The following is a 15,944-nucleotide window of genomic DNA, read 5'->3' as shown; positions in this document are numbered from 1 at the left end:
GGTGGCCGGCCGAGGGGGAGGGTGGAGTAAAGGACAAGGCACCAATCCCATGATGCAAAAATTGATCCCTGGAATAAATTTGCAGTGTTCTATTAACGGCAAGTCCCTCTGAGGTTTTTTATTACATCTGACGGAAAAGCCACACATTACAGAAGCAAAAGTACAACACCCAAGAGGAAAGAGAAATGAAAGAGAGGGGGTACCCAGGAAGATACCTTTGTAAAAAAAGATCTACACATTAGCTTTAAAAAAATAAAAATAAATACTTAAATAACATACCTTAAAGAATTACTTTTCGGACACTTAATTATTATGTGAAATTCAATAGAAATGTATTAGAATTTTAATATACATTAAATGCAGTTAGTTGTATGTCTTGTATTTAAATATATTTGTAATATTATGTTTGTTATGATGAAGTTGGAATTTAATACAAGAAAGAAAGAAAGAAAGAAAGAAAGAAAGAAAGAAAGAAAGAAAGAAAGAAAGAAAGAAAGAAAGAAAGAAAGAAAGAAAGAAAGAAAGAAAGAAAGAAAGAAAGAAAGAAAGAAAGAAAGAAAGAAAGAAACATTCTAAAGATCTTCCTGATGATCCCTGAAAAAGGTCTAGTCATACCTAATTGGAAGCGTCAGCAGGCTAAGTGGGCAACATGCTAATTATATCACAAATGTACTTTGATGTCCTAGCATCTTCATCATTTTCAAGATCACTGTCTGCGCCATCACTCCCATCATCCCCCTCGCTAAGTGTTTCTCTCTATATCGCTCTGTCTATGATGAGACTCGGGTCAAACTGGCTCTGGAAAGCAAGGCTCTTTTGTACAAGACGGTTTGACTGTGTGAGTCTCAGGCACTGGCTGGCACTGAGGGCTAGCGGCCACAGAAGATGACGTCACGTGCCTGAAAAAGAAAACAAAGCCACAGGGGATTAAGGGTACCTCGTCTCTTCTCCACAGCCCAGATGCCGACTATCCCGCCGCCTCTGACAATGGCTCTTTTACATGCTGAAGACAATTAGCATGTAGGCTAGCACATAGCACTAATGGAGTTTACAGACAGACTGATTAACAAGCACTAAAATGTGTTGAATCATTAATTAGAACGCGCAAGCTTTAAGACATAGGCCTATTGACATTTTAGGAGTTGACAATTTCAAGTAGCATAGTGAGCAACTAGCATAGTGAGCGACTTCACCTTCTAAACGTAACACTCCTCGAGTGTGGATCTTTTAAGTTTATCCGTCTTCCACAGGCCGAATCCAAGACACAAACAAAAGTCACATAATTACTTGCTAACATTTGCTAATTTAGTAGCAATAAAGGCTAACTCTATCATAAACTCAGCAATCCCTTATGAAAACATTCTGTGGCGGTATCCACAGTGATGATAATTACAAGGTACTTTGATATATATCATGGTATTTACATGAAACACCATCCAAAAAACATAAATGCCCAATAGTGTACGTCCTTGCAAATAATATTAATTATACTTTATAAAGATGTCAAATTAAAGGATTTAAGTGCATTGTTTTAACAATCTTTTATTGTACTTTAAAGTGCACTGATTGTGTTGACTGACACATGTAAAGTATATGATTTTAATTTGAATTGTAGTGTGTTATTCAATATTACATTTAAAGTAAATATTTTAAATGTACTAAACAGCAACATCATAAAAAAATTGGTTTATTACAAAAAATACATGACTACATTAAAGTATATTTTAGTTGACTATAAATGCTTGGCAGTAGGCTACACTTTAACCATATTGCAAAGACAATTATTTCAAAAAATAATTATGAATTTATATATAAAGATATACTAATTAAGTAAGTCATAATTAAGTGTCAAAATGTACTCTTGAATTAATTGCATTTCATTTAAATTTAAATGTATAAGACATTAATTTAACTGCAAATAACATGCAGTCAAGTGTCTGTAATTATTACATTTAGTTTTCACTTGGGTAAATTATTTTAAAAGTACATTATTTCCGTACTAAGTACTATTTATAAAATAATTCTAAAGTTTAATTCTTTTTCACACGATAACTCAACTTGAATTAAACTAAGCAACACTAAGGTCATCGTAAATAAAAATGTGAGTGATCGAGACTGAAGAAAGGGAGCAAAAACAAATAATATAAACACACACAGAAATCAAATTTCTACCCCTAGATTTGTAATATTGCGGCTTTTCATCTTTTGGCCACAAAGCTTAGGTCTTAAGCAGATTACACAGCAGAGAAATCAGTAATGTTGATAATGTGTGGGGGAGGGCAGCATGGCTCTCTGGGTATTAAACACTGAAAACTGCAATCACGGTGCTAGATTAGGAGCGAGCTTTAATATTGTGCTACATACTGCTGAAAGGGACAGAGGCTGGATGGGGATCAGTGACTTGGACATGGAAAAGTCAGAATGTACACACAGTCAGGAAACCTGAGAGGAAGAGCGCTGGCCAATCATAAAGAAAAAAAAGGATGATGCAACTCTCTGGACTCATATCTGAAAATGCTGTGAGAAAAATCGAGCGAGTCTCGTGCATTAAAATGTGACTTTTAGAGCAGTTTTCTTTCATGCAAATGACTGTGGAACATAAGCCTTTAAATTCAAAGTATTGTTTTTGAGCAATTAACCCAAAAAGGAAAATTCTGTGATCATTTGTTCACCTTCGTGCTGTTTTTTCTGTAACCTGTTTGATTTTTTTTTGTGTGTGGATAACAAAAGAACATAAGAATAGAACATATTTTGGGGAATGTTTTTAACTGTTTTTGTCCATACAATGAAGGTCAGTGGGGTCCAAAATAGCATTGGACCCATTGATGTTCTTTGTATGGACACATTTTAATAAAATAATCTTTTAATGTTCCACAGAAAACAGAAAGTCATACAGGTTTGGATGAATATAAGGGTAAGTAAATGACTGTATTTTCATTGTTGTGTGAACTATCCTTTTAAGTAATGGTGGATACTTAAAGTCTGACATCCCGTTTATGCATAAATTTGCATGCTATTTAATAAAAATGACAACATAATACATTTAGGGTTACATAAATCAAATGTGGTTGTAGTTTACCCCAAAATGAAAATTCTGTCATGATTTGTTCACCATCACGTTGTTCCAAACCTGAATGATTTTCTTTCTTCAATGGAACACAAAAATATATATTTTTGATCATATAATGAAAGTCAATGGGATCCAAAACAACATTAGACCCCAACACACACACAGACATTTTTGAAAATAGTTCTGCAGTGTATTCCGCAGAAGAAAGAAAGTAATTGAGGTTTGGAAAGACATGAGGGTGTGTAAATAATGACAGAATTTTCATTTTTGTGTGAACTGGAACTGTAACATCCAGTTTTATGTTCTGCATTTGCATGCATTGCTAATTGATAAAAACGACAACATTTGAAACTACATTTAATTTAGCAGTCTCTTGTGGTGTCTTTAAGATGGAACAGTGTTCTTTACAGATGCAAGGTTGTTGTCAAATATGGCTGTTTCCCAATAAATGCAGCAGGAGTTATACTTGGAGCGAAGACAACTAATAAATTCATTCTGCAGAAATAATGGATGTCTCTGGCCAGCGCTGCTTTGTCCAAAATTAAATGCCAGTGCGGCTTCTATCACAGATGATGTCTTTAGAGATGTGATGTGCTTCCTAAAACAGTTTAGTGATTTAGTTATACCGGACACTTCTCTCCTGAAAAGGGAAAGAGTTCCCTCCTTCCCCACCCTGAGAGCAGCACAGCAGGTGGATCTTTTGACTCGCACCCAAGGAAAAGCTCAAGCTAATTTCCATACAGATGCCCCCTTCACTGGAGAGGAAGAACCCCCCATTAAGCACTCGAACAACCTAGCAAAGCACCGGCAACTTCTCGCTGAATTCAGTAGCCATCACAACCCCCCGCTCTAGACATTGGAGCACTCAAGGTTGCCAAAACCAATGAAAAGGGGGGGGTGGGTAGGAGGTGTCTTGCATTTGGCATCTGCCATGGCTGGCCATCGCTCTGTGCTCTACATCCCAAGGGAAAAGGGACAGAGGTGCCCTGTTGGACATGCCAACGATGGGAGGATGAGCAAATCGCACAAAGCCCTTTTAAGTAAGAGCCCAGAAGCCCCCCACCACTTCTCGTTTCCTCTGTCACCCCATCCCTAAAAACATCTGAAAGAATTCCAACACACACAGACACAAAACATCTCTCTTCTTCTCTCTAAATATTAATAGTGCTAGAAAAGGAGCATTCAGACATTGTATCGGCATTCATTTGAGCGCTGAACTCCATTCTGAGTCTCTCAGCTCATTGTCCTCACTTGATCTGGCACTATGTGCAACCTGAGCTCCGATAAAGGCCATATGGTGTGGCCGCAAGCCCAAAGGTGACAGCGTCCCATATGATTCTCATTAAGCACGAGTCGCAGTGACTTTGGGAACGAGGTACCTTTGGTAATGTATTAGCATAGACTGATAGCATAGATTAATTAAGATATAAAGCAATCCAGGTGCTTTAAAATGTGTGCCGTTTAATGACTGGATGGTAGAGTAGAGCAGTAAACAAGAGGAGGTTGATGAGGGTTTCCCTTCAAGGCTTTCTGGAATTAGGAGACTTACCCGGGTAGAAGTCTTTGGATTTGGACAGCTTGATGGTGGCCCCTGTCTCTTTCTGTAGCTGGACAATAGTCTGACCACCCTTGCCAATGATGGAGCCTGCGGCGTAGCTTGGAATCAGCACCTTTAAGAAATATTCGCCTTCCTCTGGAAAAAGAGAAAGAGAAAAAAATTAACTCCGCAATAGATTTACCAAAATCTGGCATGTACAATAATAAACAACAAACAAGTATACAAAACAAACAAATATCAATTTGCAACAGATTTAAAAAAATATATATAATTATTCTAACATTTACAGTACCTCCTACTACTACTACTACTACTACTACTAATAATAATAATAATAAATATTTGCAATATATTTTAGCATTTTTTTAAACATTAATCTGACATTTACAATAATAATAAATATTTGCAATGGATTTAAACTTTTTTATGTAATCTGACATTTACTTTTAAATTTGAGATTTAAAAAAAGCATGCAATCAGTTTTGTAGACAAATATAAATTATGTCTACAAGCTAATATTTTAATGACTTTTTTTAATGGATGAATTTTAGCAGGGAGAGCGAAGGGAAAGGCCGTCAACAAGTGCCTAGGATACATGGGAACTTCTTTAATAATATATACAGTTTAAAAAGCATCCCAGGTGGCACCTCATGAATTTGGTTGAATGCCCAGAGTGTGCAGAGCTGTAATCTATGCAAAGGGTGGCTACTTTAAAGAAGCTAAAATAAGATCGTTTTGATTTTGTTTTTTGGCCTCTACATAATTCACATGCTTCCATTTGTGCTACATCATAGATTTAATGACTTTACTGTTATTATTCTGACATGTAAAATAAAGTAATAAAGAATGAGAAAGTGCATCCAAATTTTAGCTGGTAGTGAATTTTTAATAGCTTTATTTCCTATGGCCTAAAGCATCGAATTGTTATCTGAAAAAAAGAAAGTATGACATAAAGTTTTACCATATGCTGATCAGAAATATCCAACTATTACCAAGTTGGTAAACTGAAGTGAAGATCTCATGGTTATAAAATATGGCTGCACAGAGCAATTCACATTTTTGCTAGACACTTTAATGCCTGACTTATGAGAAAAAGCACATATTGCCTAAGTGGCAATCAGACGAGGTAGCTATAAATAAAAGTCAAGCTGAAATACTAGACCAGCAAAGAACTACAAGACTACTATAATAAGATCAGTGGACTTAACGAGTTGTAATTAAAGCTGAACCACAAGTATTAATGCTTAAGTTAAGCAGGGCTGCTACCAGTCAAAAGCAGAACAAAAACTCCAGTGCAGGTACAAGAAAATTATAAGTTATGCAAGTAGGAAAGGGATGAGGGTACATTTAGTTAAACGTCAATCAAAATAAATGCAAGAGAGGGTGAATTTCAAAAGACGTATTAGTAGACTCCATTTCAACGTAGACATTGTAATGTGTAGAAGTAGCCATTTATAGCAAGTGAAGAGCATGGCACATAAAATATAGCACAAGACATCCTGATTTCCCTTCCCTCTCTAGAGGAAGGTCAGCAAAGGTTTTCTTGAAAGTGGAGCAGCGGTGGGGCAGTAAAGTGCTTCATCTATTGTTGGGCTCTACCTGGCTGCAGCATATCCAGGTCAGCAGAAGCACAGTACATGGTCCCTACACCGTGACTTTAACATGACATTGTATCCCTCTGCCTGGGCCACTTGGGTACGCGCTTAATATTCCACCACAATTAATCTGTGTCGGCTCCCAGAAGACGGCCGCTTTAGATTAGATTGTTATTCTGGAGAAGCAGTTTATCTTGTCAAGCTAGGCTGATGGCTAGGCTAAACTACATGCAGTTGCAGCCTAATACTGATGATTGGGTAAAAATGATATAGACTATGGAGTATTAATCTCAGAGTGCAGCTGGACAAGCAAACAAGCTAACAACAGCAACGACGGCGGGGATGCGTGGCATGTTTTGGTCGAAGGCCCGACTTAACCGCATCACTGACAAAGTAATGACACATGTCTGTAGTTACGTGTGAGCCAAATTAAAGGAGAACTCTGTAACTCTAGCGAACTCTAGTCACTTCTTCGCTGATTTTCCCTTTTGTTGTCGCATGTTTTCCCCACGAGCTCCCCCTACAGCTGTGGGGGGGCGTATATTTCACAACACAGTCGTAAAAAACTCACTTGCGGCGGCCTCCTCCCCCTCTCTACCGCTGCTCATGTGCGTTTGTTTTGATCGGAGCAAGCCAACTGTATCGCGTGGAGCTATGTCTACCGAGGTGAGTAATCTGGTAATACATCATACATGCGTGTGTGTTTATGTCGAATTGCCGTAAAGCAATTTGTGTTTCGCGCTCGTTCTCGTTCTAGTTCTCGCTTCTCACGAGACTTCCAATTTCACTTTGCCGGGACGGCAGTGCGCAAGTTGCAAGGTTGGTTTTCCGCCTGGGAACGCTGGGGGGAGCGGGGAAAGTCACCAATATCACCAGAACAGGTTGTTTAACCATCCAAATGATTTCTAGACAGTTTTATTAAGTTAAAAAAGTTACCAAGTTCTCCTTTAAGAGAAGTGTTAGTGTTCTGTTAACAAGATGGACGTCACAGATCAGATTGTTTTGAGCTGGAAATCATAGAGAGGGTTAGTATTAATACAGCAGATTTGTTTTAAGGTTAAAGAGATAGTTCAGGCAAAAATAAAAATTATTACAAAATTATTACGGAGCCCTGCACATGAAATGTGGACAAATATATAGATGTATATCATGGCCACGAATTAAGAATTCATTCCCACGATTTATTAATTACTTTTTTTTTTACTCGTATGTCATGTGCTTCCTAGCCTGGGAAAACCCAGACTACTTCCGGCGAATTTTAATTCTCTCTCAAGGATAGTCTGGAGAAGAGCCCATTCAAACTCATTTCTGTGCCGCCGAAATCGCGGCACCAATCAGAAACGTTTGGGGAGGGATTTACATGATGACGACAGCGCAGCGACGCTGAAGGAGATTTCATAACAAAGATGGATGCCGCCGTGGAACATCACTCGTTCGAATCATAGACAGTATATAAACGAATCAGTTATCGCGTCTGTTTTGAGCGATTTAAACTTACCGTTTTCGTTAAAACCGGAGCAAAGAACAACACTCGAAGCATACGTCATCTCCTTCATCGATCTGATTGATTTTATGACTATCCAATTGCGCCCAGAGGAATTTGAGCTACGTCGGTTGGTGACGCCCCTTTGGAAATGATTTGTCTACATAGCTTCGCCAGACCCTACAATCAGTTTCAACTGAGAAGGGTCTGGTTTTAACCAGGCTAGCGGGATCCCGTAACTGATTTTAACTTTTTTTATTCCATGGAACACAATGGAGTAAGTTTGAACAATGTACTGATCTCTCTTTTCCATGTAAATTACAATGAATGGGGACCGGAGATATTTCGAGCTTGAAAAACAATGCACTATAAAAGTAGTCCATATGATTTGTGCGCAGGTTCGTGTGGCGAACCGACTGAAATTGAATTCGGAATTCACTGACAGTTGACGCCTCCACTGAGCTGGTAACTGACGAGGCTGCATCACTGATTCAGTGAATTGAACTAAAGAACTGAATTCGAATCTGATTCGTGAAAGAATCACTCAGATTGGTTTTGTGAACTTGATCTGCTGATAATTGAAAAGATCTGAATCTGACAGAATGATTCTTAATGATTCTGACATAATTTAAACAAGCAAATTCCATTTTCAATGAATAATGACTTAATGTCTGTTTCTCATTCAAAGCTTTTATGACTTCAGAAGACTGAAGACCACTTTTATGATACTTTCATGGTGCTTTTTTGTCATTTTGGAACTTGACAATCACAGTTCTCATTTACTTTTATTATATCTAAAATCACATTTTGTGTTCCACTGAAGAAAATATGTCATACAGGACTGGAATGACATGAGGCTGAGTAAATGATGCCAGAATTTTCTTTTATTTATGGGTGAACCATCCCTTTAAAAGTAGACAATGGGATGATTTTAACCATGTTTAAGTCTTCTTGAGATAATCTCGTTAGAATCACATGCCAATGGATCTGGATGTGTAATGAAGCGGATCTCTAACTAAAGAAGTATAGTCTCATATTTAGCCACACTAGAGCTGGATGCCACCAGATTATGAGTTACATAAACAACAAGGGAATAATGGAGGTTTACTGCGACATAAATAAATGTACTCAGAACTAGGCTCATGAACAGCTCTAAATGACAAGTCTAGATTTTTCACTCGCGTACTAAAAATTGCTGTTGTTTTCACACATTATGAATAGGCGGATCAAACTGTGTCTACAGAACACTACAGATACATGCTTTTCTGCAATGACCCAGATTTCTCACAGAGCTAAGACTGTCCTCCTTTTGATTTGGATGAGTCTAAATTTAACCTTGATTAATATGGCGTGGGGTTCATAAATAATGTGTATCATGCATACATAAGTATTCTCTCTTCAAAAAGCATCTAACAAAAGTCTGTCATAAATTGGATCACGGATGCATCCAGACCGGCTATAATTGACATTATCTACTCTAATTAATGTAACACATTAGACACAAGATATTATTTCAAGCATCACATTTTCATAACAATATTAGGCTGTTTTAAAGGTTACATATTTTACTTTAATTATGAGCAGCAAAATATTACAAACCATTGTGGCAGTTATGCAGTGAAAAAAAATAAAGAAAGTAACATTATAGAGTTAAAGGTAGACTCTGGTTTGCAGATAACAAGATCTGTACGTAATTTGGGCAGAAAATTAAACATTACCGTGAAATCCGACAAAATCTGATGAAAATGGAGGATCATGGATGGCCGGTTGGTTGCATCTCTCTAAAAGAATGTGAATGAGAAAATTAATCTTTGTGGAAATGTCAGATAGAAAAACAAAACAAAGTGAAACATGACAGAGTCAATGACAAGAGTCTACCTTCAAACCTCCTGCTCTAATTGTGATTGTGAATGTTTACGTCATGGATAAAGATACAAGATGCTGTAATCATGAACTTTAAAATAATGACTTCTTGGTTTCCAATTATTTTCACTATTATGACCTGATAACAATGTTCAATGGCATTGAATTGTTCTACGTTGAATGGCACTGTAAATTCAAAGATGATTCCAGGTTCAATACAAGTTAAACTCAATTAACAACAGCACTTGTGGCATAATGTTGATTACCACAAAAATGTATGGATTAATGTATTCCTAATTTTCTTTTAAAGAAACAAATTAGTAAAGAGGGCCAATCTGTAAACATTGATATAATCACTGTTTTAGTATAGCCACAAGTAAACAATATGCATACTAACATAATTTTAGTGTGGGAAAAAAACCTAACTAAACTTTTATGTATACAGTTATTTCCAATTTTTCAATTTAGTTGCCATGAAATGTCTAAAGCCCTCAAATAAAAGTAAAAATGAAGAGAAACAAGAACTCATGTAAGTGCTTTTATATTAAGCTTGTTAAGCATGTTTCTGCTTTTACATTTACTTCACTTTCATTTTAAGTGCCTCACTGATTTTTGTTTCTTTTCTTTTTTTTTAAAGAAAATTAGGAACCAGTCAATAGAAAATATTGCCACAAATGCTGTCAATTGAGTTTAACTTGAACTAGGAATATTCCTTTAAACAAGCCTATATCAACCATAATCAGTGCATCAGAATAAAAGGCATTCTCCGTTTATTCTCTTCTAAAACATGGAGCATCTACAGCCCAAGTTTGAGTTGGATCAAGCATATTTCCTGTCACTTGTCATCACAAAAGCCCTGGCTGAGAAAAATCAGTGGATTACACTCCACGCATATCCGTAGCAGTGCCTTTGAGGGAAATGAGTCCCTCCTATTGTGCTACACCGGGAACAAAACAAGAACAAGTTGGTATGCTGTTTTTCTTTCCTCAAACTTACTTCATATCTTAAGTCCTCGTCTTGCATGTATCTATGATTATACTCACTGAGAAGTCAGAATAATTAATAAAAAAGCCCAAATGGGTATTATTTATAATAAACCAGTGGGTGTAAACACAAATTGGTTGCAAGAAACTCCCAAGAGACCTGTGGTTCAGAAAAAGCAACGTCGTCACCTAGACGATTGAAGGTTCCTGAGAGCTTATGTTGGGGGCCTTTCAAAAACAGACACAAAGCAATGAATATTTTGTTTTTTTGTTTTCATTTGCTTTTGATTTTTAGTCTTTGACAAATAGATTTATACTGCATTAGATTTCAAATTCATCATTGGGTCAGACACCATTTTTGCTTAAGCATAACAAACATCTAATTTTAGTGGAGTGATGAAAGGACCACTTTCCCTGCATGGCTGTCCAAGCAACTGCCTGACCAAAATGCCTTCCGATATAAACATTGCAAACATACTCCTCGCTTTCTGCTGCACGTGAGAGAAAGCAGCATGCTTTGTTCTAACAAGCGCGAAGGCTCGAAGAAAAGCTTTCGCATTGCTTCTTTCATTCATCTCATCCATATTCATCTCAGGTCCCTTCCTCCATTCCACGGCAGACAAGCCGAGAGAGGCGAGCAAATCGTCCAATGTGGGGCTGCCTTTCACAACGCCCTCCCAAATCCTCGCCATCCTGCATGAGATTTTTTTTTTCTTTGACGCAGTGCATTAAAGAAAAAACTGAAGCAGCGCCCCCTTCATTTTGAAGTGATCGTACGGTGATCAATAGGCTGAGGGTTGCATGGATAATCAATGACTTGCCGCTATTGATGGAAGATGGGAGAGATGGACCCGGGAAGGAGGAAGAAACGATTGCCTCGACCCATAATCATGATTAGAGGCGAAACAAACAAATGATGGGGGAGCACAACTAAATGTATTTTCTGCTGAGCCAATCAAAAAACTGCTGTAGAAAAAACTGTGCACTTAATCTGAAAACTGGTGGGAGTATTGCATTGTAGGATGTGAGAGAACAAGGTGGGCGACAGCGAAGAATCGGTTATTGGTCCCCCGTATAAATGCCTGAATCTTCAAACACAGCTGGCAAATCATGTTTACGTAACGACCCCTTCGAAGACGGATCCTGCGTCTATTTTCTCATCCTGCGGGTAGAAATGCACAAGCGAGAGAATCTAAAAAAGAAGCTACTCACTGGTGCCGAGCAGCATCCGAAAATGTCTTTATATAGTAAAAACAACACAGGATTGTACACACACACACACACACTTCCACGTTTTCTTGCGGCCTCAGAGGGTCACAGTCCCCTCACGCCATCCAGCTAGGACATATATCCCCTAAAACAACCTTTTGTAAATGGAAGCACTGTCCTGTGCCAATTCATCCATTTACTAAATTAAAACATTACATCTTATGAGACAGCTCGGGAACGCAGAGAGAGGCTCTTTGGTTAACTTGAAGTCGAAGCCTTAACGATCAATTGGCAGGAAAATGATTATTGTTTTTAAGCCAACTGACTTTCATCTTAATGTCTATAACTTTCTTTCCAGGCAGCCTTTAAGATACAATCCTTCGTCTTCTGCCACATCATGATTTAATCCGCTAAAAAAAGTTCAAACAATATGCAAGTCATACAAAATATTAAACTAATCCTACATGTATGAAAAGTAAATCAAAGAGTAAATGTTTAAAGAGAGAAAACAAATTAGACCTATTATTGTTGTAGGACTGTTGTTGTCAGTTGCTTTTCCCGTTTTCAGTATGCTAAGCTGGATCCATGCAGTATGCTATGCTCAAATATAGTCCAAAAAAAAAAAAAAACTACATAAATGGTTCAGATTCACACTAACTTGGCCAAAGATCTGCTTGTGTTTAAATATGAACCACAAAGCGGAAACTACGGGTAAATGTCGACTCTAAACGTATGTTAATACGTGCCATATTTATCTCTTTTACATGACATAACTAATTTGACTCTTTTAATATAAATATAAATTCCCTTCCACATATTTATCAACATGTCTTACCAACTCTTAGAGATACAAAACACTAAATTAATAATAAAAAATTATTTCACCTTTTGTATTTGATAATTTTCCTGTAAGTTAAAAAATATGGATTAATTCATATAAATATGCATGCTTAAACATAGAGCAACAATGTCATATTACAATACTAAATTAAGTTAACTGTTTTGTAATATTAATACATCCTATACATCCTATAATATAAATATATTATTTTGAATAAATTGAAATAAATGAATTGAGTATTTGTATAGAATCAGGGATTCTACAGCTTTTGGTTATTACATTTCAATAGCTTTTATACTACGTAACTGGCTAAGGTTTTTAAAAAATCATTTTATAGAGATTGCATGGACAAAGAGCAATTTCTAACAGGCCATCTTTGATAGCTAAGCATAACAACACAAAATTGTATATTATTACCTGTAGAAATTTCCATTATCCTTCCATGACATTTCAAGATTTTATAAAAAAAAATTGTCATTTGCAGGCCTGGAAATGACAATATTAAAATGTTCCTTCCATAGTTGTGAGAACCCCATAGAATAATCTGCCTTGGTAAATAAATTCCAGTGAAGCCTAGATCTCTTAAACATCAAAGTCTTTTCATTTGAGCAAATGGATCTGCAGGTTATGCCTCCCACGGGTCCAGCATGCTTCTTCTGACTGACAATTCATTACGCTTTCAGCATCGATTCTTTCACATGTAAACATCCGCCAATCACTTCATCTATGCGCCATTATTAACCCTATAACTCTAACTACAAATACTTGTTTCTTTTTTTTATAAACCCTTTAGCAAGTGAAATAAGAGATTCTTGCACTTAAAAAAACAACAAATATTGACCTCAGCCAATCAGTTGAGATATTGTTAATATTGCTAATATCAAAATGCTCTGCCTTAAATGTCACAGAGTTCAAAAAGACCTAAATAAGATTTATAAGATTTCCTGCTTGATGGGGATTTAATCATCACAGATCAGAAAAACAATGTTTTACACTTTTTATCTGCTAACAAACTAAGATCTACCAATCGGTCGAAAACAGTCAAGAGTTAAGAAATACAAGCTTATTTTGTTTTTAACTGATTCATTCGATGACTAGTCTGCATAACAGTTTAGCAGACATGTGTAGTGCACACAAGACTTCTTATGGCATCTGCCGGAATGCATAATAAACAAGCAAGCATGGGTCCAGTAGGCTATAAACAATAGACTACAGTAAAATATTGAAGGATCGAGTGCACATTCAAGCACTGAATACAGTCTGAAATTTCGAATATCAGTGATGCAGGTGAAGCATGCAAATGTGTACCAAATTTTAAGAAACATTTTATATTAAATATTGCAACTGGTAATAAAATTCATAAATACAATTGGTATTATTATCACTATATTTGTATTTCTCATCCAAATATTATATTATCGTTTATCATGCATAATTTGAGTTTTCAGGGCTAATTTTTTAAATAAAAGAATACATAGTTTCAAGGCACCAGAGCAAGGTCATCTGTGGTGATAAAAAAGGATGCGTAAACGAGCCATGTTTTCTAATGTTTGGGTACGTGCTCATGATATTAGCCTATATTTAGAAATACACAACCCGTTTATTCCAATACATAAGCCTTTCATTTAGGAATACTTGAGGATGTGTTTGGTAAACGACTGTCGTAAGTGCGTAAGTAGACGCAACCACCAATTCAGGGTCACTTAAAATGGACGCGAACTGTAAATATGAATTTAAAATCTCAGATGCACGTGTCTGGTGAAGCATGACCAACGTTAGATGGTGAGATGCTCCGTGGAAATCGAAAAATGAATGAATATGCCATGAACGATTTTGCTTTCATCTTTGCCATTGGGACTTACATCAAAGCACTTGTCTTTGGGAAGAGTCGCTAATTCATTGCCAAGTGAGTTGCCTATGTAGACAGCAGTTGGCTCTTACCTCCTGTGTTTGTGCGTTTGGTGCTGCTGGCCTCCGTCGGGGTCTCCAGAGGTCTTTTGCGGGAATCGGGGGGATCAGACTCCATGTGCGGCGGTTGATTGTGATGATGCGGATTGGAAAAAATCCCGTTTTGCTGCACTGCCCCACCGGCCATCATTTTTTATAAAGAAGCTTTAGGCTCGCTCTCGTTTCCCCTACACGCGATACGCAGATATGTTGTTTCTGAATGTGAAACCACGATGATATGAATGTTTGGGGTGCGTCGATCCTCCGTAGCAGCCTAGATACAGAATGAAAGACGCATCGATATCCAGTGGCTCGATTTTGCTTAGGCTGTAGGCTACTGATTATTATTAATAACAAGTGATGTGGGAAACGTCCTCACTCGTGGCTCTGCGATGGCGCTCTCCAGCTGAAAACAATATGAGACCTCAGGCTCAGTGGTCAGCAGAACTCAAAAGATTCACTGCTAAAAATTGGGAAGATGCGCGAATAATAAATAGCAAATGTACAAGAGTCGAAAGGGAAAAACAGCGGATCCCGCATGCAGGTGGGCAAACCCCTGCAGATAGAGCTGGACGGTGTTGAAGCGCTGGACGAGCGCTTGAAGGAGATGCGATGTTTTTGTAGGCTCTGACTCGGAGATGCTGCAGTCTTGCTTTCAGAGCATCTTTGCGCGTTTCTGCTGCTGGAGCGCGGAGCCGCGGGTGACGTCATGCGAAGCCGAGCGCGCGCCTGTCAAATGTGGAGGAACTAACACGCCCCCCTCTAGCTGCGATTGGTCGAGATTTGATTTTCTCCTGCAAAGCGAAGTATAAATCCTGCTTGTCACATGACAACACAGACAGGAGGAGGTGGTGGTGATAAAAATGCGAGAGCATCATTGAAAAATAGGCGCAGGGTTGTGAAAAATAAAAGTCGTAGTTCTAAATGCGCAGCTCGTCTCTGTCTAACACCCAAGAATTCTGCCACAGTATATTATTATTATTATTATTATTAGGGTATAATTAGCCTATTATTATTGTTGTTGTTGTTATATATATATAGCCTACGTTTGAAATATATTTTTATATGGTATATTTTAATGTAATTTTATTATTATTAACAATACCTATTATCATCATCTTTATGATTTTATTTATGATTATTATTAACAATAACTATTTATTATTATCATCATCATTATTTAATTTCATTTTTAATGTTGTTTTATTATTATTATTTTATTTAATTTTACCTTATTATTGTTGTTGTTGTTAACAAAATTTTTTATATTTAGGGCTATATTTGAATATATATTTAAATATTTACATGTATTTATATAAATATTTTATATTAGGAATATTTTTTATGTAATTTTATTATCATATGTTATTAACAATAACTATTTATCATTATTGT

The 15,944-nt window shown here is 37.0% G+C and overlaps 1 protein-coding gene across 2 annotated transcripts in view; it reads right to left on the bottom strand.

Annotated features, from left to right (window-relative positions):
- The window catches only part of nova2 (NOVA alternative splicing regulator 2), a 52,865-nt gene extending 37,596 nt beyond the window's left edge, over positions 1–15,269 (bottom strand). The window contains exons 1-3 of one of the 2 annotated variants that reach the window (XM_082180534.1): positions 14,544–15,269; positions 9,425–9,487; positions 4,620–4,763 (exon numbers count right to left, since the gene is read on the bottom strand). In XM_082180534.1, coding sequence (XP_082036660.1) covers positions 4,620–4,763; positions 9,425–9,487; positions 14,544–14,700 — 364 coding nt within the window. In that variant the 5' untranslated portion in view covers positions 14,701–15,269. The remainder of the gene's footprint in view (positions 1–4,619; positions 4,764–9,424; positions 9,488–14,543) is intronic. The other variant, XM_082180535.1, reaches the window with a different exon arrangement.
- Positions 15,270–15,944: the final 675 nt, after the last annotated feature.

The sequence above is a fragment of the Leuciscus leuciscus genome (genome assembly GCF_965113295.1).
Source record: "Leuciscus leuciscus genome assembly, chromosome: 9".
NCBI lineage: Eukaryota > Metazoa > Chordata > Actinopteri > Cypriniformes > Leuciscidae > Leuciscus > Leuciscus leuciscus.
The sequence above is the reverse complement of the archived record's forward strand: the minus strand, read 5'-3'. Positions and strand labels throughout refer to the sequence as shown.